The sequence below is a fragment of the Vulpes vulpes genome, chromosome 16 (genome assembly GCF_048418805.1).
Source record: "Vulpes vulpes isolate BD-2025 chromosome 16, VulVul3, whole genome shotgun sequence".
Taxonomy (NCBI): domain Eukaryota; kingdom Metazoa; phylum Chordata; class Mammalia; order Carnivora; family Canidae; genus Vulpes; species Vulpes vulpes.
Window position 1 is genome coordinate 73,832,328 of NC_132795.1, and position 20,228 is coordinate 73,852,555.

A 20,228-nucleotide genomic window follows, 5' to 3' on the forward strand; every position below is an offset into this window, starting at 1 on the left:
AGTTCACCCAAGGGACCAACATGCTGCTTGGAACCCAAATGTAGGAAACGAGGCCTTAACTCAGCCTTCCTCCAGCTCGCCAGTTACCACCGTGGGTGCCACCCCCTCCCTCTCCCACCTGTGGAAAACCTACACTTCCAACACTGTTTGCCTTCGTCTCCTCCTCCTCCTCTTTTCATTCCTTCTCCTCCCTTACCATGTAATAACTACCTTCCTCAGCACTCTGGCATATCAGTTGTTTCCATCTCCGGCCACTGGAGTTGGGTAAGAGCCAGAATCACTGTTCCCACTTGACAGATGGAGAACTAGGTCAGGACCAAGGTTAGGACCAGGGCCTTCCTTGCAGGGAGAACGTGGAGGCAGCCTGAATCGCAGCTTCTCTCCCAGGACATCCAGACTCCCTGTGGAGAGCGCTTTGTGAAGGATGGGATGGCCCAGCTTGTGAAGGAGGGAGCAGTCCTTAACATTAAAATGAGGGGCAAGGAAGATCCTGAGCAGGTTGGGAGTGGGCCCAAACCCTGACAGGTCTCTACCCCAGGACTCCTCAAGGGGAGAGACAGCACTGCACACAAGCCACAGGAACCATTTAGGGGAGTGAGGGAAGGGCAAGTGAGCCCAGGTGCTGAGTGGGTGAGTGAACACAGTGGTGCAGTAGATGAGAAGAAGCCTATGAAGAGAAGATGGTGGAACATGGAGCCCCACTTGCCCATAGAGCCCCCTTGAGCCCAGGCAGGTAGAAATGTGGGAAGAGATGGCACCAGATGGAAAGTGCCTGGTGTTTACACAGTGTGTGTTAGCACCCTGGGGTTGGGGCTCCACGAGAAAGTGCACAGTCCCCAGCCTCCAGTCTTCCTTGGCAGTTACAAATCTCAGGCTGAGGTGGGGTTGGCCCAGACTTGGCTCGCTCCTCCCCACAGCAGAGCGTGGAGAAGTGGGGAGTCCCTAGGAGTGGCTCTACCAGGGTCAAGAAGCAACAACAGGAAGGGAGACGTGGAGCAGGGGGCTGTGGAGGGGAAGAGAGACATGAGGGAGACATGAGGAAGCACCTTGCAGGGACCCAGCCAACACACACTTGCTTTGAATTCTCTGCTTCTGTCTGAGTTTCTGAGAGCAGCTGGTGAGTTTTCAGAAAAGGAAAGCAGGCCCGAGACGCACCAGGGAGATGGGTCCCAGGATCCATCCAACGTATTGTCCCCCAGTCTACCTCCCTCCACCCGACATGTTCCCCATCTTCCACCCCAACATCTGCATTGCTCCTGGTGCCTCCCTCCCTGGGCACAAGTGACTCCTAGGCTTTGGCCTCCATTCCTGAGGACTTCTAACAGGGGGAGAGTATCTCTGTCTATGATATGAGAGCGTTGGATTTAGATTAAAACTCCAAAGGGAATTGGGGAAAGGGGATTTGGTCCCCTTATCAGACCCTCTACCTGAGATCTAGAGGCCTGAGGCTGAGGTGAAGAGTGGAGAACCAGTTCCAGCCCTGTGACTCTGAGGCCCCTGTCCTCTGCCAAGGTCCTGTCCTGGTCAGGTTATGGGCACCACAGGTTCCAAGGCCGGGGAAGGGTACTCGGGGCTGAGGAAAGTCGTGGGAGGGAACCTGAGCTGAGCCAGGAGCCTGACCCGGATGGAGCAGGTAACTTAGTGGGTGAAAGAGCTTGTTGTCCCAGGGGAGAGCACGATGGGTTCTGGGTGCCCTGGGCAAGACCTGAAGGACTGCAGAAGGGGACTGCAGAGAGGAGCAGGGGCCTCCCAGGGATCCAGATGAGCTGCCCTTCCTATGACCCGGAAAAGCATTCTGCCTAGAAGGATACTGCAGGGCTCCAGGGGCAATGTGGAAGTATGATGTCCTGAGTGGTCTCTTCACTGTCATCAGAGATCCCCTTCATCTTGGGGCACTCACTTTGAATCCTATTGACCCCAGGGCCAGATGGGCCCAAAGACATTTCTTTGGTTTTTCTTAGAACAGCTGAGGCAAACTTCCATTTTTCTTTTTTTCTTTCTTTTTTAAGATTTTATTTATTGAGAGAGAAAGTGAGAGACATAGAGACCAGATCCCGCGCTGAGCAGGGAGCCCTATGCGGGATGCAGGGGGGCTCCGTCCCAGGACACTGGGATCATGACCTAAGCCGAAGGCAGACACTTAACTGACTGAGCCACCCAGGTGCCCCAAGCCTACATTTTCAAAAGGAAGTTAATTAGCATTGAAAGGGAGAATTTGGAGATGGCAGAAAACATGGCTGTCCAATTTCCAAAGCAGGACTTGTGCCCTCACAGTCAACCCATTCTGGCCCTTGGACTGGCGGCTGTGTGGCCCTTGGCCTGGAGTGGAGCTGCCGCAGCCCCTGCCTGTCTCCACCTGCCATCGTGCTCTTCCCTGTGCTCTGGGGATGTCGTCTGGGACACACTACTCTGGAAGGTCAAGGCCCTTCCCTTCCCTTCCCCTGCCACCCACTTGGCTCCTACAGATGTCCAGTTGGTTGAGGCGCCCTGTGCTGGCAACCTTATCCCTCTAGGTCAGAGCCAGGCCATCCTTACTCCTGCGGCTCCGTTAACCGCCAGTCCTGGGATGGGGGAGAGGGGTGCTTCTTACTCTAGTGGGCCCTCCAGCGAGACCTCCTCCCGTAGCTTGTTCGTAGCCTTCGCCTTCCTGGAGGTCCCCCAGCGCCGGGTGGAGGGCTGGTAGGAGCTCTCGTCACTTGCTGGGCCCTGCCAGCCCTGGGAGAGGCCCAGCAGGGCCCGGGTCTGGCGGAGGAAGCTGGGGCTGGAGAAGCAGTAGAGCACAGGATCCAGGACACTGTTGAGGTAGGTGAAGGCCAGGGAGCCATGGAAGAGCTGTGTGCACACGGCCAGGGCGTGGCAGGCACGCAGGCGGAAGGCCACCATGGAAGCCAAGCCGAAGATGATGCTGGGCAAGAAGCAGACGGTGTAGACAGCCACCACCACGGCCAGCATGCGCACGGCTCTCTGCGGGCCCGCCTGGCCACCCAGGCTGCGGCGCCAGATGGTAAGCCCGATGCTCACGATGGCAAAGAGGATGAGCGCCAGGGGCAGGAAGAATTCCAACAGGAACAGTGCCTGGTGCCAGCGGACTGAGGCCGAGGGCTTTGCTCCCAGCCGGTAACTGAGGCAGGAGTGGTCGGTGTAGGCGGCCAGGAGCAGGTGCCCGTTGAGGAGCAGGATGCTCCCCCAGAGCCCCGCGGCCACCTTGGCGGCAGCCCACACGGACGCCTGGCTCAGCACGTGGTGGGGCCACACCACCTTCAGGTAGCGGTTGAGGGCGATGGCCGTGAGGAAGACCACGCTGGCCGAGCGGTTGGTGGACAGCATGAAGAGGTTGAGCTTGCAGATGGTGGCTCCGAAGCGCCAGTGCTCGTGCAGGAAGTAGTAGTCCACGCGCAGGGGCAGGTTGATGATCAGGAGAAAGTCAGCAACGACCAGGCTGACCAGGAACACCGTGTTGGAAGTCCAGGGCCGCGTGTGGAAGCAGAAGATGAAGAGAGCCAAGCTGTTGCCCAGCAGGCCCAGGACAAACTCCACACCCAGGATTGGCGCCAGGAAGGCAGACACCATGTGGGAGGAGGCTGGGAGGCAGGAACCCAAGGCCTCTCCGGGGGCCCCCAAGTCTGTGGTGAAGGCAGAAGGAGTTGAAGAGAGGAGGGGAGGGCGGGAGGGGGGGAGGGAGGCAGGGAGAGTGGAGGGAGGGAGGGAAAGGAGGGGAGAGGAAGAGCTCAGGTTATGAGATTCCATGGGCTGCTTGGGCCATGGACCTGAGAGAAGCTTCCAGGCTTCCTACCCTGTGAGATGTTCAGGGCAAAGTGGAATGATGCTATCAGCTGGCCACCACAATGACTCAATATCCTGGGGTTTTCATCAGCATCTTTGCAGCCACTGAGAAACACCCAGCATGTCTGTTTACAGGCAAAGGGGAACACCTTCAGCCCTTCTTCCCCTCTCCCTGCCCCCACCACTGAGTGACCTGGCCACAGAGGTTGCTGAAGGGGGGTGGGGGGAGTCTGTGCTGCCCCTGGCAGAGGAGGAGAACAGGGCTCAGCAGGGGTGAAACAGAGGCCCAGGGAGACCCTGAGGTGGGAGGGAGGCCCAGCTGGGGTGAGGTGGGGAAGAGTGTCCGCAGCCCTGAGGGGTCACACATTTGCTTGCCTGGAGGCCGGAGCTGGTCCTGGCCACCCATAGCTCTTGGCATCACGCAGGCCACCCTATACTCCCTTACTTACCCCCATCATATGGACAGACTGAGCAGCTGCCTCCCTGCCCCCACCAGCCCCGGCAGCAGAGTGTGGAGCCAACAGGACATTGTCCCAGTCCAGCCAACACGGGGACCATGGTGCTCACGGCCTCGTGGAATAAGCCTGTTGGTGGCCTGTCAGCCTGCTGTAGTTACTCCCAGATCCCCGATGGCCTGAAGTCCATGTGCACCACGAAAGGCCTCCACACGTGGAGGGCTCCCCTGCCAGTTTCTACTGACCTGGGACCAGGGGCTTCTGCCCCAGACAGAACAATCCTGAGAGCCTCTGAAATGCCCCGTCCACCGTCCGCTCCACCTATCCCCACCCGCCCTTCGCTACAGACAGGGCAGTAGAGGCCAGGGCTGTCTTCAGACAAGACGCAAGTCCTGCTGTCCACTGCGAGGTGTTCTCAGGAGCCCATGGGGCCTCAGGCTCCCGACGACCTGGGACAGCACCAAGGGAGGCTGCAGTTCCAGGCTGTAGGACCTGACAAGACCCGCCTCGCCAGCTGGGCTTTAGGCACAGGGGCTGTTGGCCTCTTTCTCTCTCAGAGCCTCCGGGCCTCTCCTCCGTCCTGGACTCCCGTCGGGCTGAGGCTGAGGGAGACAGGCTGGGACAGGCTGTGACCACGAGGTGCAGGGTGGTGAGACCACCAACCTGAGCTCTGAATGCAGACAGGCCTTGTTTGGAAAAGAGCTGCTTGTTTCCTAAAACTCTTAGGGAATTCTCTAGCACAAAGCTAATGTTCAGAAAAACAGCAGATCTAATTTTCATTATTTTCTCAGGTTAGGTCTGCCCTGGGCACGAGGGACAAGCTTGTCTTGTCATGGTTGCCTGGCCCCGTGCAGGGGACCTCCCTGGGACATTCCCGTGTCCTCAGCTCCTGCACAGAGCAACACCCTCCTGCAGCCCTAGTTCTCAACAGCCTCTGCCTTCACGTCCTGAGCTGGGGGAATCTGGGGGCACCTTGCAGGGTTTCTGGATTAGGAGAGGAATGCCTTAGGGGTGGAGAAGTGGGTGAAGCCCCGGACACCCCTTAGGACGAAAGCCCTTTCAGAAAGCCAGGTTCCCATCTGCCCTCCAGTGGAGCAAATCAAAACAGTGAGCTGGCAGGCTGCAGTGGGGGAAGGCAGGGTGTAGATCCCACCGTTTCCAGAGGAAGCTTTGACTCTAACCGGGGACCTACCCATCCAGATCCAGCTTCCATTACTCGCACGTGACCCCTTCTGGATTTCTCCCTGAAGTCCTAGGAAACCGAGCTCTGATCTCCACTGTAGGCTCCAGGTTTTGTCTCTACCCACTGCTGCCTCTGGGGCTTCCAGCACTCCTGGACTCCGAAGTGTGCCCAGGAGCCCTCTGAGTCTTTGGACACGGCGCCTGTACCTAGCAGGGGAGCAGACATCCACCCTGCTGCCAACTTTGGTTATCATGATCTTCATGTGCTAACATGGGTTAGCTCGGGGGTGGGGTGGATCCTGTGTTTTTAAGTATTTTTGTTTCTGCAATTAATACACATCACTTTTTACTGGGAAGAAAACCTAACAGGTGCTATATTTAAAAGTCACATAAGGGCAGCCTGGGTGGCTCAGCGGTTTGGTGCTGCCTTCAGCCTAGGGCGTGATCCTGGTGACCCAGGATGCAGTCCCGCATCGGACTCCCTGCATGGAGCCTGCTTCCCCCTCTGCCTGTGTCCCTGCCTCTCTCTCTCTCTGTCTCTCTCATGAATAAAAAATAAAATAAAATAAAATAAAATAAAATAAAATAAAATAAAATAAAAGTCACATAAAAAGGGCACCTGAGTGGCTCAGTGGTTGAGCATCTCCCTTCGGCCCAAGGCATGACCCCGGGGTCCTGGGATCTCCCACATCGGGCTCCCCGCATGGAGCCTGCTTCTCCCTCTGCCAGTATCTCTGCCTCTCTCTCTGTCTCTCATGAATAAATAAAACCTCTAAAAAAATAAAAGTCACATAAAAAGAATAAATGGGAAAGATCAAGAGGTAGAGGGACGCTATGAGCTGTGCCCCCAGGACATGCACAGGAGTCTGAATGGATGGGCCACACACACAGTGAAGGGAGCCCCCGTTACAAGTAGAGACACCCAATAACAGACGGTCCACATGTCTACATTGACGTGGTGCCCCTGACACACACACACACACACATACAGAGTCACAGGAGTACATGGGGTCTGCCATTGATATGCATGCAGACGTACAGGTGTTTGTCCACCAGGAAGCCTTTATTGGGGGCCTTCTCGGTGGCAGGCAAATGCTGCGCTGAGCCTGTGGGGACAGAGGGATGGAGAGCAGCCCAGCCTCTCGGCTGAGAGGACCAGAAGAGGGTGGATGGTGATGTCCAGGGCTCAGCGTTGGGGACACTGAGTGGCTCAGCAGCAGTACGTGCAGAAGCAGAGAGGGCAGGGGAGTGAGGGGGGGACACTGTGGCTGCTTCAGGGCCGCACCAGGAGGATCAGCCCAGGGGCTTCTTGCGTGTGGGGTCCTGGGTCACAGCCAGGGCCACAGAGCCTCGCCCTCGCTCCCAGGCATACCTGCGGAGACACAGGTGGGCAGGGGTCAGACAGGTGGGCCCTGAGGATCCCAGGGAAAGGAGGGTGGTCCCACAGCCGGGGGAAAGAGAGGGTCCTTCTGTGCACTCACGCATTCCCGGCTGGCACCAGAAGGCTGTCATCTGGGGCCAGGCTCAGATGCTGTTCCCCCATCGTCACCACAGAGGAGCCCTCCTGGGAAAGAGGAACAGGAGAGTAGGAATGAAGGCTGTTAGACCTCAACACCTGTCCAGGTGTCCCTGAATCTTGACAAGGAGGCCCTGGGAACCACATCAGGCTCTGGGAGTCCAAGGCCCAGGAGCAGCCTGGGCCCTGTGGGCAGGAGGACATGCCACCCTCTCCCAGGGGTCCCACTTGCCAACTGCCACAGCCACACATCCACGTCCTGTCCCGGGTGTTTGCTGCTGCCCTGTCCATGGACGATCACCTGGTAGGAAGTGACATACATCTTTCTGGTGCTTCGGCCCCACACTGGAGATGGCCTTGACCCTGGCACCCAGACACCAGGCCCATAGCACCAGGCACAGCCTAATCTTCATGTGTAGATTGAATCAAGACCAGGACTTGGAGAGGAAAGCTGCCAGGCCGCAGGCCTCCCTGCCACTCCCATGATGAGCAGTGCTGCCTGCCTGCCATCCAGGACCACGCATGCCTGCCCTACACGCACATGCACATCGGATTGCTCTGCTCCCATCACTACAACTGTTGCCCCGACCCATGTGAAGGCATGACTGCCAGGGGCACACTCAGGACACAGGCACTTGTGTGTGCATGGCTTAGTGTGGCCTCATGTATCACAGACACACATAGTTTCCCAAAGAGTGCCCACCTGCCTTCTTCCATGAGATTCTGGCCTGAGGAGGAGGAGGGAAATGAGAGGGGATGAGCCGCCTTGATCTGCATCAAACCGGCAGTACTGTGCGGGCGGCGTTCCTGCTGGCCCAGAGTGGGACTCAGTAGGTATCTGTTCGCGTAAACTGAAGCAGGTGGGAGCAGGTGTGTGCAAGAGGCAGACGGCAGGACCCCGAGGCCAGCTTGGGGCTGAATGCCATTGCCGTGAAGGGCTGGGAGGGGCTTCGTGGTGTGTACCTGCTTTCACTGCCCTGTGTAAGCTCGGGTGTCTACAGACCAGGCCTTTCAGGGCAGGTGTGTACCCCGTGAGCACCCCTCCGCGAGGGCGTCTCATTCAAACTGCAAGGGATGTGCAGCGGCAAATAGTAAAGCGCAAGCAAGCCCAGGAGATCCGTCGGAACCTGTCAGGACCTGGGCACTGCCTGCTACTCCTGCCATCCAGCAGTGGTGCCTGCTGCCCCCACTCCCCTGCCCTGGCTCCTGCTCACCTCAGCTACTTGCAGTGCCAGGCTATTTCAAGCCTCCATGCCTTTACTCATGCTTCTCTCTTACCTGGAATGTTCTCTCAGCCTCCTTTTCTTCCTTTTGCAAATCCCTATTATTTACTTTAAAACGCAACTTATACATCACCTCCTCTAGGAAGTCTTCCCTGACTTCCCTCTCAGCCTCCGTTCCTCCTTTATTATCCTATGGCTTTCTGAAGCTTCTCTTACCAAATAACATGCCACATGATTGTGGTAATTGTTGATTAACTTGTCTATTTATCAGACCATACGCTCTTTGAGGCAGTGACTCTTATTTTCCTACCAAAGCCTGGAAGATACTAGGCATTCAATAAATGTTGAATGAAAGAAGGCCAACTTTGTATGGGTGGGTCTCTCTCTGTGCACCTCTCTACCCAACCTTCACCCCCAGGCACCTCTCTTCCTTCTGGTTCCCCAGGCTAAGATTGGCCAAAAGTTCAGGAATTCCTAGTAGAAGGATAGCTCTAGACTCCCAGGAATTGGTCAGCGGATGGGGGAACCCCCTACTCTGAAGGCAAAGAAAGCCTGCTCGAGACCACATAGCCTCCACACATAGCAAAGCCATCACTTTCTGAGTCAGAGGAAACAGGAAGGCCTCTGCTGGTGACACAACCCCCGAAACTGTGTGTGTGTGTGCTCCTGCGTGTACGTGTGAGTGATTAGTTCCCATTTCTTAGGGCTGCTGGGTTGATGCCCTGGGTGGCCCAGGGCTTAATTACCTGTGTCTCATAGTTGTCCCCAAACAGGCTGAGGGGTGTGCCTGCTTGCAGCTGTCTGCGGTGGCCATCCAGCCAGGCTTCCAAGGACATGGGCTCCATGACAGATCGTGTGCTCAGGGGGAATGGTGGTTCCTTGAGCAGCTGGTCTGCACCCACAGCATAGGCTGCATCAGTGGCCTCTGGCCCAGCCCACCCAGAGCCCCAGCAGACCCAAAGGGCCCAGTTCTGAATCACCAGGATGGGCTCTGGATCCAGCTCAAGCATCAAGCAGCCACGTGGGGGATGCTCTTTGGTATCATTATCTCATACCTTGAGTACTAGGCAAGGTACTCAAAAGGAGACTGGTACCTTGGGCCAAGACCCATGCTACTCTGGGAAAGCAGAGTAGAGGGAGGGGGAAAGGAGGTTTCCAGGGAGCTTACCAGGGATGGGTTTTCCTGTTTTGTGCTGCTCAGAGCTAAAGAACCTGAGGGAGAGATGGGGAGGAGGACCAGTGGCCAGTGTTCCCAAATGAGTGGCCAGAGAAACACACACGGACATGCACACTCATACACTCTTAGGTACAGGAGCCCACACACTCATGGGGACCTACACAGCTCCATGTAGGTCCACCATCCCCCCCCTCCAGCCCCATGGAGCAGTCCCCTGTCCTCTCACCCTAGGAGGGGCATGCTCCCCTCCCTCACCCCAGGCCCCAGTGTGGGTGGTACTGTCACAGAGCACTGCTGGGATGGGTCTGCCCCCCACCCAGCCAGGGCAGGGGGCATCAGAGAGCAAGCAGAGGGGCTGGACTGGGGGCTCACTCCTGGATGATGGGGGCCAGCTGTGTGCCAAGATCCTCGCAGTAGAACCACTTCTCAAACAGGACATCCATGGTGTCTCCAACGTAGTACCTGCCGAAGCAAAGGACAGGCCACCCAGCTCCCCACCTGGGTAGCCTCAAGTGGAAGTCTGGACCCTGGCTAGCCCCGCAGAGCTGGCTGCCTGCTTCACCCTGTTAGCATAAGCTATTGGCCAATGCTTGCTCACCCCCACCTGGCTCTCCCAGAAGCACTGTAGGCCCCGAAGTAGGGGGGCTATTATGAACCCCATATGCATTCCTGGTTCCCCAAACTTGACCATTTACAAAGTGGATAGAACTCTGAGGTTCAGAGAAGCTGGGTAACTTGGCAGGGATTCCACAGCTTGGAAGTGATGGGAGTAGGACAGACCCAAGACAGTCTTAGAAACACAGACATCAGTAATGATGGTCTTCGTTTCCCCAAAGAGGAAGCTGAAGCTGAGCCTGAATATAGGGCCTGTGGCTGGATGCTCCGCCTGCCTGCTGGAGCTCTAGATCAGAGGGCAAGGAATCTTACAGAATCCGCATGCAGAAGATAGCCCCAGATGACAGATCCTGTTCCTTTAGGGGTCATGGGTGCCTTCAATAATTGGAGCAAAGTGCTAGGGCCTCTCCTCTGGATGAAAGCCCATGTGCATGTACACATAGCCTCCAGGAGACTCTCGGAAGCTCACCCAAGCCCCAGCCTGGCTCAGGGAGTTCCTCTGCTGGCAGATGGGGGCCGTGCCTCAGGCCCCTGGGGTGTGCAGCACTTCTGTTGACTGAACGTCAGCTCCTAGGGCCAGGCCCGCTTCATCTTTTTCAACTCCTCCCCTCAAAAAAGAAGTGGTCTTGCTAATGGGACGTAGTTTACAAACATATAGCTCATGTTAAGTTCTATTCAGGGATGGAGCTGGCCACCAGAAAGCTTGCCTTCAGAGTGGCATTTTAATGCTGAGTCCCTGGCTTTTATTGAAGGTCAAAAGCAGCCAGGGACTCCTAGCTGGCTGTCACTGGAGTGTGTGACTCTTGATCTCTGGGTTGTGGGTTCAAGCCCCACACTGGGTGTAGAGATCACTTAAAAATAAAGTCTTAAAAAAAAAAAGGTCAAAAGCAGCCAATGAAATTCATTATTGAATTTGCTGTAAAAATGTTATTGAGGACAGGGGTGGGGCCTGGGTGGCTCAGTCAGTTGAGCAACTGACTCTTGATTTTGGCTCAGGTCATGATCTCGGGGTTGAGATCAAGCCCTGCATTTGGCTCTGTACTCAGCATGGAGTCTGTTTCTCTCTTCCCCTCCCTCTGCCTCTCTCCCCCACTTGTACGTGTGCACACTCTCTCTCTATTAAGAAATGAATGAATGAATGAATAAATAAATATCTTTTTAAAAATGTTATTGAGGATAGTGTCCACTCTGTCACTAAAGACTCCTTTCATAAAGCCCCATGTGAAAGATTTTTTTTGGAATTGGGCACCAGACATCTGTTTCTACAACAGTAGGTTAGTTTACCATGGTGTTTTTGAAAAGCACTGAATTGTATAAGAAATCCTCATGAGTTCTTTAAGGAAAAAAAAAAAAAGCAAAATTCAACCCCGTGCTTGCTAACACTGCAGTGCCACAAGATATGGATAGAAAAGAGGCAATGGATCCCTGGGTGGCGCAGCGGTTTAGTGCCTGCCTTTGGCCCAGGGCATGATCCTGGAGACCCGGGATCGAATCCCACGTCGGGCTTCCAGTGCATGGAGCCTGCTTCTCCCTCTGCCTGTGTCTCTGCCTCTCTCTCTCTCTCTCTCTGTGTGTGTGTGACTATCATAAATAAATAAAAATAAAGAAAAAGAAAAGAGGCAAGATGGAGGTTAACAGCTTTGTTAGGTTGAACTGGTAAGATGACAGAGGTTTTTTTTGTTTGTTTTACCCTTTATTATTGTTCATTTTGTTTTATTGAGATATCATTCACCTTCCACAGCATTGTCCCTCTTCCTAACAGTTTTAACCTTGTTTATTTGCTTTCTTTTACTTTTCCTGATTTCAAGATGGAATGTGCATGGCTTTGGTGATTAGAAAGAAGGCAAGTGTTTAAAAATATCCATCATAACGGGAGATCAGGGGCAAAGGATTCTGATCTCAGGAACTTGGCGAGAAATTTTAATTTTATTAATTTAAAAAAATACAAAACATAGTTTAGCTTTTGGGAAAATCCGTGTCCCTTGGAGCCACAGGCTGCATCAGATAATAAGTGGGTGACTGACTGAAACCCACTGGGAACTCAGCTCTGGAAAGAGTGCCCCTGCTAACCCACACTGATGCTCACCCACACTCCTATCTAGATTGTCCTGACCCTGACTCCCCATTTCCCTACAATGCCAGCTCTGCTGCTTTCTAGCAAACTCAACATCTCTGTGCCCAGTCTTCCTATCTGTAGAGATGACAGCAGTGCCTGCCCCTCAGGATCCCTGTGTGGGTTAGATGGATAGATGCACTGGAAGCATCTACCTGGTACCCTAGCCAGTGTCATACTCATGTTAGCGTTGTATGTGGAATGATCTGGGTTAGAGGAACAAGCTGAGGGCCTCCTGGCAGAGACTGAATAAGCCCTGGGGTCGGAGGCTGGGAAGAGCTGCAGGGTTCCCGGCTGTCCAGGCCAGGGGGGGTCTGACTTTGGCGACCCCCCCCCCCCACAACACCCGGCAGACCTCGGTGCAGGAAGCCCAGGTTCTGGTCCCAGCCAGAAGGCCTTCAGGCTGAGTGGGCTTCCAGGGAGTCACAGAGGACATGCCTCCTGACCGCCGTCATCAAATCCATGCCACCGCCACCCCTAACCGGTCCCTGTTAGCCGGCAACCACAGGATGTGCATGGCCTCCCACCCTGTCCGTGGCCAGCCAGTGCTTCCTCGGGTCTATCTGGGGCCTACTGCTTGCCCCCTGTCTCTGCCCCAGGCCCCCCAGACAAGGCGTGTTTACCTGAGCCCATCCAGCTCCGTTTCCAGCCGCCTGCGTTCAATGACCAGTCCCACGGTGTCAGCAAACCTCTGTGGAGAGTGGGGTACGCCAGCCGGCAGGAGGAATATCTGCAGGGGTGGGGACAGGGCTGCGACCCCCTCCAGACACCTTGGTGCCTGCAGCGTCCTGGCCTCCCCGGCCCACCCCGGGGTCCAGCAGCCCAGCCCGCCTCTCTGCTGGCCTCGAGCCTGGAGCTGGAGGGGATGCCAGGGTGCCAGGATGGCCAGCTCACAGGAGGACACAGTCCACACAAAGCCAGCGCGAGTGGACAGCAGGTCCCCGCTCCCGGGTCCTTCACCTCCCAGCAGGAGGCCCGGCCTCACCTCCCCCTGCCGAATGGTCACGTCCCGGTGTTGCCCGCGCTCCAGGACTCGGAGAACCATGTCACCCTCGAGCTGGTAAAACACCTGGGGGACAGGACAGCGAGACAGGCTCAGGCCCTGCGCCCTCCCTCTCCCTCTTCCATGTCCTGGGCCTGAATTCTGACCCCGAAACCGAGAAACTTCCCGAAGGCCTTTATGAGCACTTCTGTCACTCGGGCTCCGAGACCCCAGCCTCCCCTGTCACATGCTACAGGCTGGAGTGCTGGGGACACACAGGATCACATCTTGACACGTGAGTGATGACCGGAGTACCCAGGACATAACGCTTGGTACCTGGTGAGGGGGCAGGAGGCTGGCTGAGATGCCCGCTGGGAAATTCAGCGAGGCCCTCCGTCAGGTAGGGAGAAACGCTCCTGGGTCCCAGGGGCTGGGCGAGCACCCTCCTCTACATTATCAGAAAGCTTAGCAACAGCCTCTAAAGGTATTATTAGCCCCATTCTGTAGAAAATTAACAAACAAACAAACAAACAAAAACCCCACCGAGGCTCAGAGTAAAACAACTTGTCCAAGGTCACACAGTTAGTCCTGGAGCTGCACTTAGGACTGGAGTCTGGTGTAGCTCAGGAGCGTGTGCTGGCTCCTCTGGCCACCGTGAAGCCCTGGCCGGGGCAGGGCGGGGTCTGTCCAAATGCCTTTGGAGGTGGGCTGCGTACACGGTGGCCAGCTGACCCTGGGAGCGGGCTGGGTGGGGACCGCGGGGCTGGCAGTGCTGGCCTCCTGCTCTCTCCCTGGGGATCCCCATACGTTTTTTCTATTCCATCCTAAATTCCTAAATAATGTGTTTACTGAGATCACCCCACAGCACTGCCAGGAGGCAGACACACCGTCTCTCCACCAGTCACACACCGCATGGGTGTTCCAAGCTCCAGCCAAATAGCTGAAGGGGTGTTATTAATAATAATCATTATTATTAACTTCTAAGGAGTTAGAGGTTCTTGTCACAGTTACCTACTAGGAGAAATCAAGCCAAGCTCCGGGAAACTAGAGAAATGTGGCTTTACGGTCTGCCACAAGGGGCAAGCTGACACAACCCCTGTGAAGGGCAATGCGGCAACTGGCAGGAAGAACTTCCTGCGCTCCCACCCCGTGGGGTGACCTGAGGGGCTTCTAGGGAGGCAGGCCCGTCAGTGCTGAAACCAGGCAAGTCCAGGGCAAACCGGGACAACTGGCCACCTTGCACTCTTGACCCTGCGTTTCTGTCTCTGGGAAGGCGGCTGCAGCGAACCAAAGATGCACCTGCCTCCTGGAGTGGAGGCATATGTGGCTGTTTGATCTCAGTGCATCATAGCTAAATGCACAGATCCCTGGGTGGCGCAGCGGTTTGGCGCCTGCCTTTGGTCCAGGGTGCGATCCTCAAGACCTGGGATCAAATCCCACATCGGGCTCCCGGTGCATGGAGCCTGCTTCTCCCTCTGCTTATGTCTCTGCCTCTCTCTCTGTATGACTATCATAAGTAAATAAAATTTAAAAAAAAAAACAAACTACATTTTTGAGTGACTTAATAAAATGGAAAAATGGGAAATGCTAAATTCATGTTAAAGCAAGATTCAAAACCATGACCCCGCAGGATTCTAATTATGCAGGGATACGTGTACAAATGCGGACAGTGTTCACAGTGGGTCTCCTGAGTGTTGGTATTATGAATACAATGTCTTTTCTATTATGAGTACATTTGTTTTTTCTTTATTTTGCCTGTTTTCTACAATAGACAATATTTACTTTTATTATTAAAAAAAAAACCCAGGCAAGTTATTTAAAACAAATAAAAAAACCTATTACGCTTTCTTAGGGAGCAATTCTGTGATAATCATGCTCCACCCGCTAGTTGGGAGAAAGCCAACTGTGCTGGGGGGCAGGGAGGAGGTCCTTCCATGGATGAAGGGAAAGGGCCTAGAGAGTTCTAAGGAGAGGACCACAGCCCGTAGGCCCTGCAAATATCAGGGACAGCTGGGATGAAAGTGGGATCTGGAGTGATGGTGTGGGCCAGATGCAAGCCCTTTCTAGGCAGGCTGCAAGTGTCAGAAGCCCTCAAGAAAAAAAAAAAAAAAAAAACAGACAGGAAGTGGTGTCTTATCTCTCTACCCAGAGGCATTTCCTATGATGAGTGACAGGCCCAGCCTGGAGCAGAGGTGCGTTTCCTGAACAGCAGAGCATTCCCAACAGTCATGGGCCAACCAAAAGGAATTATGTTCCATTTGAGAGTAAATGATGTTTGGGGCCTGGGGCTGGTCAGAAGACTTACCAAACCAGCTCAGGCGGATGTTAAATGGAATCTGGCCTCCAAGGCCTTGCACACGGGGTCCAGAGAGTCAGTGTGTATGAAGCACTCTGACTGCCCAGGCCCCAGGCCCAGTGCATATGCTTACTCTGTACATATTGAATCCTTCTACCAGGCAGGGGCCAGTGTCCCCATGCGCTGCAAGGAAACAGGCTCAGAGAGGTGGCATGACATGACCTGCCTGAGATCACATGGCAGGAAGAGGTCGAGCCTTCAGCCGGTCTGGTGGACTCCCTGCCCAGGTCCCCTTGCATCTGTGCACCCCAAGAGAAGGAGGTAAATGGGTAAATGGGGTATGTGTGGTGGGTGAAGCTGGGGAACTTGGAGGGCTGTTGTAGAAGCTTGAGCTCAACGAGGAGGAAAATCTGGGTCAGTGATGCCTTTTGTCTCCCCAGGGGGGAGCCTGGACAGCTATTGCACAGCGCAGGACCGACAGACACAGAAAGGATGCTGACCCTTAGCTCTGCAGCCTCCCAGGGCCTGTGGCTGGTACTCTCTCCGACCTCAGGATGAAAATAAGCCATCACACACCCACTTCTAGCTAAATTCCTCCCAGCCACCTGGGTGTCCCTCCTGAGAGGGGCCACCCACTCAGGCCAGCCCTCATCTGTCAGCCACTCAGCTGAGCCACTGTTTGGCTTGGGCCCCTCAGTGGACATCCATCCACACCACCAGAGCAGCTGGGGGAGACCCTACAGGGGGGCATGGGGCAGAGGTGGTAGGGACCAAGGGAAGGCAAGAGGGGATGAGATGAGAAAGGTGGGCACTGATACCAGGGCTAACAGAGCAGAAGCCTCTGGAAGGCAAGTTGAGAGGCCTCAGGCTAATGGAGGCAAGCAGAGAAACTTTGCAACCAGCCTTGTCTACACATGGCACTGTGGCCATTCCCAATCCACCCTGTCTTCTGTCCACAGCTTTGGATTTTCCTGCTGATTTTTTGCCACAGAGGGAAACGGTCTCCTGTGAGGTGTGGCAAGAAGCAGGTGTCTGGGAGGCAGCTCCCTGCTGGCCCAGGGTCCTCACTAACCCTGCCCATCGCCCCCACCACTAGGTGCTCTGTAAATATTTGTTGAGTGAGTGATTCTCCTGTGCTCCCTCCAGTCCCTGGCTGTGTCTGAGAGGCCAGGGATTGGGGGTGGAGGCTGGTGACCAAACCGGACTCTGGACCTTGAACCCCTGCGTCAGGGCCCCCTGAAGATGGGTGTCAGTACCCTACTGATCTTTTGTCACCAGAGATCCTGAAAGCTGGAAACCCACCTGTGTCCCTCCTTATGGGGGTCTTTTTCTTTTAATTTTACTTTTGTTTATTTGCCTTGGGGTAGGTAGATAGTACAGAAACACAGTTCACAATTCAAGGTACAAAAGGGTATTTAGCACAAATTCCCCCCACTCATCCTACTCCTCTGTCAAATAGTGTCTTGGGTCCTCTAGATACCGAGGGGGCCTCCCAGTCCCAACCCTTTCCAGAGAACTCATCTCCTGGGACCCGAGTGGAGCACCCAGGTCCCTGTCAGTATTTGGGTCTCATTTTGGAAGCCAATCTTACATGTTCAGATTTGAGGAGGAGGGGACCAGGGCACCTCATCTGGCACATGGATGGCCAGGGGGCGATGCCCAGCAGCGAGACCCTCCCTCTCAGACCTATAGAGCCAGGGCTCTTTCCTGGGGCTCCCCCAGCAGCGCTAGAGGGCGGAGCTGTCACTGTACGCCCACAACTTCCAGGCAGCAGTTCTGCCCTGGGATTTCAGTGGTGTCCCTTCATCCATCAGCCATCGGACCACCCCCTCTCCTGTCCACGGGCCCCAGCTCTTGCTTGGCAAGTGTCCCCTCCCCCAGGGCTCTTAAAGAAGTGGGAGGTACCAGGCTTACCTCCTCACCCTCCTCAATGTGGTAGTCCTTCCTGATGTTGGGGCCTCCAATGAACATGACTTTGAGCTGCTTCTGGTGCCTGCAATGAACGAGGGGGAAGAGGTCCCGAAGCAGCTCAGGGGACAGGACAGGAGGTGTCCAGGGGCCTGTGGGTGGCCTGGAAGGAAGCTGGATACCCCTGGGAGAGGTGACAGGGCTGTTTCTGTGTTATTGTCCCTATAGGCTCTGACATTTGTCCGCCCCCCCCCCCATCTCAGTATAGCTGAGCGTATCTAAGACTCTGTGTGTGTGCGCGTGTTTGTGAGAGAGACTATGTATACCTGTGTCTTTCTGCATCTTGTCTCACTGTATTTGTGTGTGTGTCCCCAATATCCTCTAACCTAGTACAGGGGAGCAGTGTGGTGGTGGATCAACCCCTTCATCAGCCAGGATCCCTGGCCTCGTTCAAGATCTCTAATTACAGGCCAAGGAGTTTGATCTTGGCCTAAAGTGTGCCAGGGAGCCTAGGAAAGTTTTTATTGTTTTGTTTTATTTAAGTAATCTCTACACCCAATGTGGGGCTCGAACTCATGACCTCGAGATCAAGAGTTGCATGCGCTTTCAACTGAGCCAGCCAGGTGCCTCAGAAAAAAAATTTTTTTAAGTCAACTTTACTGGGATATAATTTAAGCACGTACAGAAAGTTCTGGAATGAGCCCACTCAAGATCTATTTCAGCCAATCATCTAGAGTACCTCAGCCAGATTCTGTCCCTCCTCTGCTCAAACCGCTCCCCAGCAGTCTCATATGACTCCCCCAACCCCAAATTCATCTGTTGAAGTCCTATGCCCAGGACCTTAGAATGTGACCTTATTTGGAAATAGGATCACTACAGATTTAACTGGTGAAGCCACAGTGAGGTCACACTGGAATTGGTTAAGCCTCTAGTCCTTATCGAAAGGGGAAATTTAGACACAGACACGCTGACAGGGAAAGTGCCCTGTGAAGATGAGGATGGAGATCGGGGTGCTGCCAAGGATGGCCAAGATTGCCACCAAGCCACCAGGAGCCAGGAGAGGCCTGGGGCAGACTCTCTCTGACAGCCCTAGCGAACCCGGTGTGTGCATTTGGGGGCATGGCTCTGTTCCACCTGGTGGCCCATTGTGCCTGCCTGCCTCCACCCCTTGTCTGTTGTAAGTACTGGCTGCCTCCTCTCACCCGAACGTCAGTGCTACAAGGAAGTGACTGTCAGTTTGTTTTCTACTGCGTCTCCAGTGTCCAGAACAGTGCCTGGCAAGTACTGTGCTCAGGGAACACGTGCTGAACGAATAAAGGCTGGGCCTGCATTTTGTGCCTATTAATACAGGGGCTGGGCTGGAGGCCTGGGGCGGGGGGCCTGGACGCAGGGGCAACACCCAGGGTGAAGGTGACAAGGGTGGAACCAGAGTGGTATCCGGAGGGCTAGAGAGGAGCAAGGGGGCGCGAGACTCGGTTGGGGCGCCGTGGGGGACCGAGAACCAGGCTGCACAGGGATGAAGTGGAGGAAAGGAGTGAGGGCCCCAACAGTGGTAGAGGTCGCAAGGCCCTGGGGTGGGAGGGGGACGCTGGCTGTGAGCCGATGATAGTGCTGCGCTGAGAGGGAGAGTGTGGACTTCGGAGTCAAGTTCTTCTAGGGGCTGGAATCTGGACCCGGCCCCTACTAGCTGAGGGACACTGGGGGAGTCACCTATTAGAATCCCACCTCATGGAGCTGGTGTGAGGACTAGGTGAGTGGTGAGAGCACCTGGCATGGCCTCTGTTTTGCCAAGGTGTGCAAATGCTGCTGTGTGGTTTGGGGTGCCACACCATTGGGAATGTTTGGCAGACAGGGCAGTGTGAGCCTGGAGCTGGGGAGCACACCAGGCCGGGCCATAGGTGTGAGGGCAGGGGAGGGAGGTGAAGCGGCCACGGGAAGGTCTGCTGGAGAAAGACTGCAGCTGAGCACCACCTGCCCTGCTGGTGCTGTGGGCCCAGGGCACCCCCGCGCCTGCTGGGAGCGCATGCCCGCCTCCAGAGACAGGCCAGGGGAGAGCCCGGGATGCAGATTCTCCCACAGGAGCTGATCCTCTGACTTCACCCTCTGCCCGCAGGGTCTAGGGCAGTTCTGAGGCAAAGGAAAAACCACCCTCCCCAAACTTCCGAGAGTCCCTGGGGGGTTGCAGAGCTATTTCTAAGCCCTGGGGACAGGGGCGGTGGCCTGCCATCTGCATCTCCTCTACTCCCAGTCACCAGCCATCCTCGGAAGTCAAGGTCACGAACCCCAGGGCAGAGTCCTCCGAAAGAGGAACAGATGAAGGTGGTGGAACCGGAACGGCCTGCCCTCCCCCTCCCCCGAAGGCTCGAGAGGATGGCCCAGAGGATGGCCCAGAGGATGGCCCAGAGGATGGCCCAGAGGATGGCCGAGAGGACGGCCCAGAGGATGGCCCAGAGGATGGCCCAGAGGATGGCCCAGAGGACGGCCGGCCCTTTGTGCGGGCTCGGGGGGCTGGAGGGTGAGGGCTGAGGGGTGCAGACGGGGGAGGGGAGGGGTGGGCAGAGGGCCGGGGCGGCCGGCGTGCCTGGACTCACAGGAGCTTGTTGCAGACCGGGGGCAGGAAGGAGGCCCGGTTCTCCTCCACCCAAGTCTTCACCCTCACGGGACGCGCCATGGCAGCCCGGGAGCCGCGGCCGCAGCCGGGTGCCCAGGCGGGTGCCGCAGGGGTGCGCTCCGCCCAGCCGCCCACTAGCCGCGGGGCTGGTCCGCCGCCCGGGGCCAAAGGGCGGGGCGACTCCCCCTGCCCGGCCGCCCCCGTGACCTCGCGGGGGCCCTTCCCGGACTTCGGCCCCGGCCCGCCCACCCCGCGCCCCCGAGCCCCCCCGGGGCCCCTGCCCAGCCTGGCGGCCTCGGCGCGAGGGAAGCGGGGCGCGGGGGGGCGCGGGGGGGCTCCGGGGGGCGCCGCTGCCTCCCGCCGGGCT

The 20,228-nt window shown here is 56.0% G+C and overlaps 2 protein-coding genes across 3 annotated transcripts; both read right to left on the reverse strand.

Annotated features, from left to right (window-relative positions):
* Positions 1-1,988: 1,988 nt before the first annotated feature.
* Positions 1,989-6,161, reverse strand: OXER1 (oxoeicosanoid receptor 1). Of its 2 annotated transcripts, XM_072742805.1 has the most exons (4): positions 6,040-6,161; positions 5,431-5,627; positions 3,794-3,908; positions 1,989-3,623 (listed from the first exon to the last, which is right to left on the reverse strand). In XM_072742805.1, the coding sequence occupies exons 2-4, from the start codon at positions 5,449-5,451 to the stop codon at positions 2,587-2,589; spliced, it is 1,173 nt and encodes a 390-aa protein (XP_072598906.1). In that variant the 5' UTR covers positions 5,452-5,627; positions 6,040-6,161; the 3' UTR covers positions 1,989-2,586. The 2 variants fall into 2 exon arrangements, with proteins under 2 accessions (XP_072598906.1, XP_072598907.1); XM_072742806.1 differs by having other exon boundaries at positions 1,989-5,627.
* Positions 6,162-6,462: 301 nt separating this feature from the next.
* HAAO (3-hydroxyanthranilate 3,4-dioxygenase) lies at positions 6,463-20,009 on the reverse strand. Its single transcript, XM_072742804.1, has 10 exons — positions 19,842-20,009; positions 17,257-17,335; positions 13,050-13,133; positions 12,688-12,794; positions 9,709-9,798; positions 9,328-9,371; positions 8,906-9,051; positions 7,169-7,237; positions 6,902-6,984; positions 6,463-6,792 (listed from the first exon to the last, which is right to left on the reverse strand). The coding sequence occupies exons 1-10, from the start codon at positions 19,919-19,921 to the stop codon at positions 6,714-6,716; spliced, it is 861 nt and encodes a 286-aa protein (XP_072598905.1). The 5' UTR covers positions 19,922-20,009; the 3' UTR covers positions 6,463-6,713.
* Between the last annotated feature and the right edge of the window lie 219 nt (positions 20,010-20,228).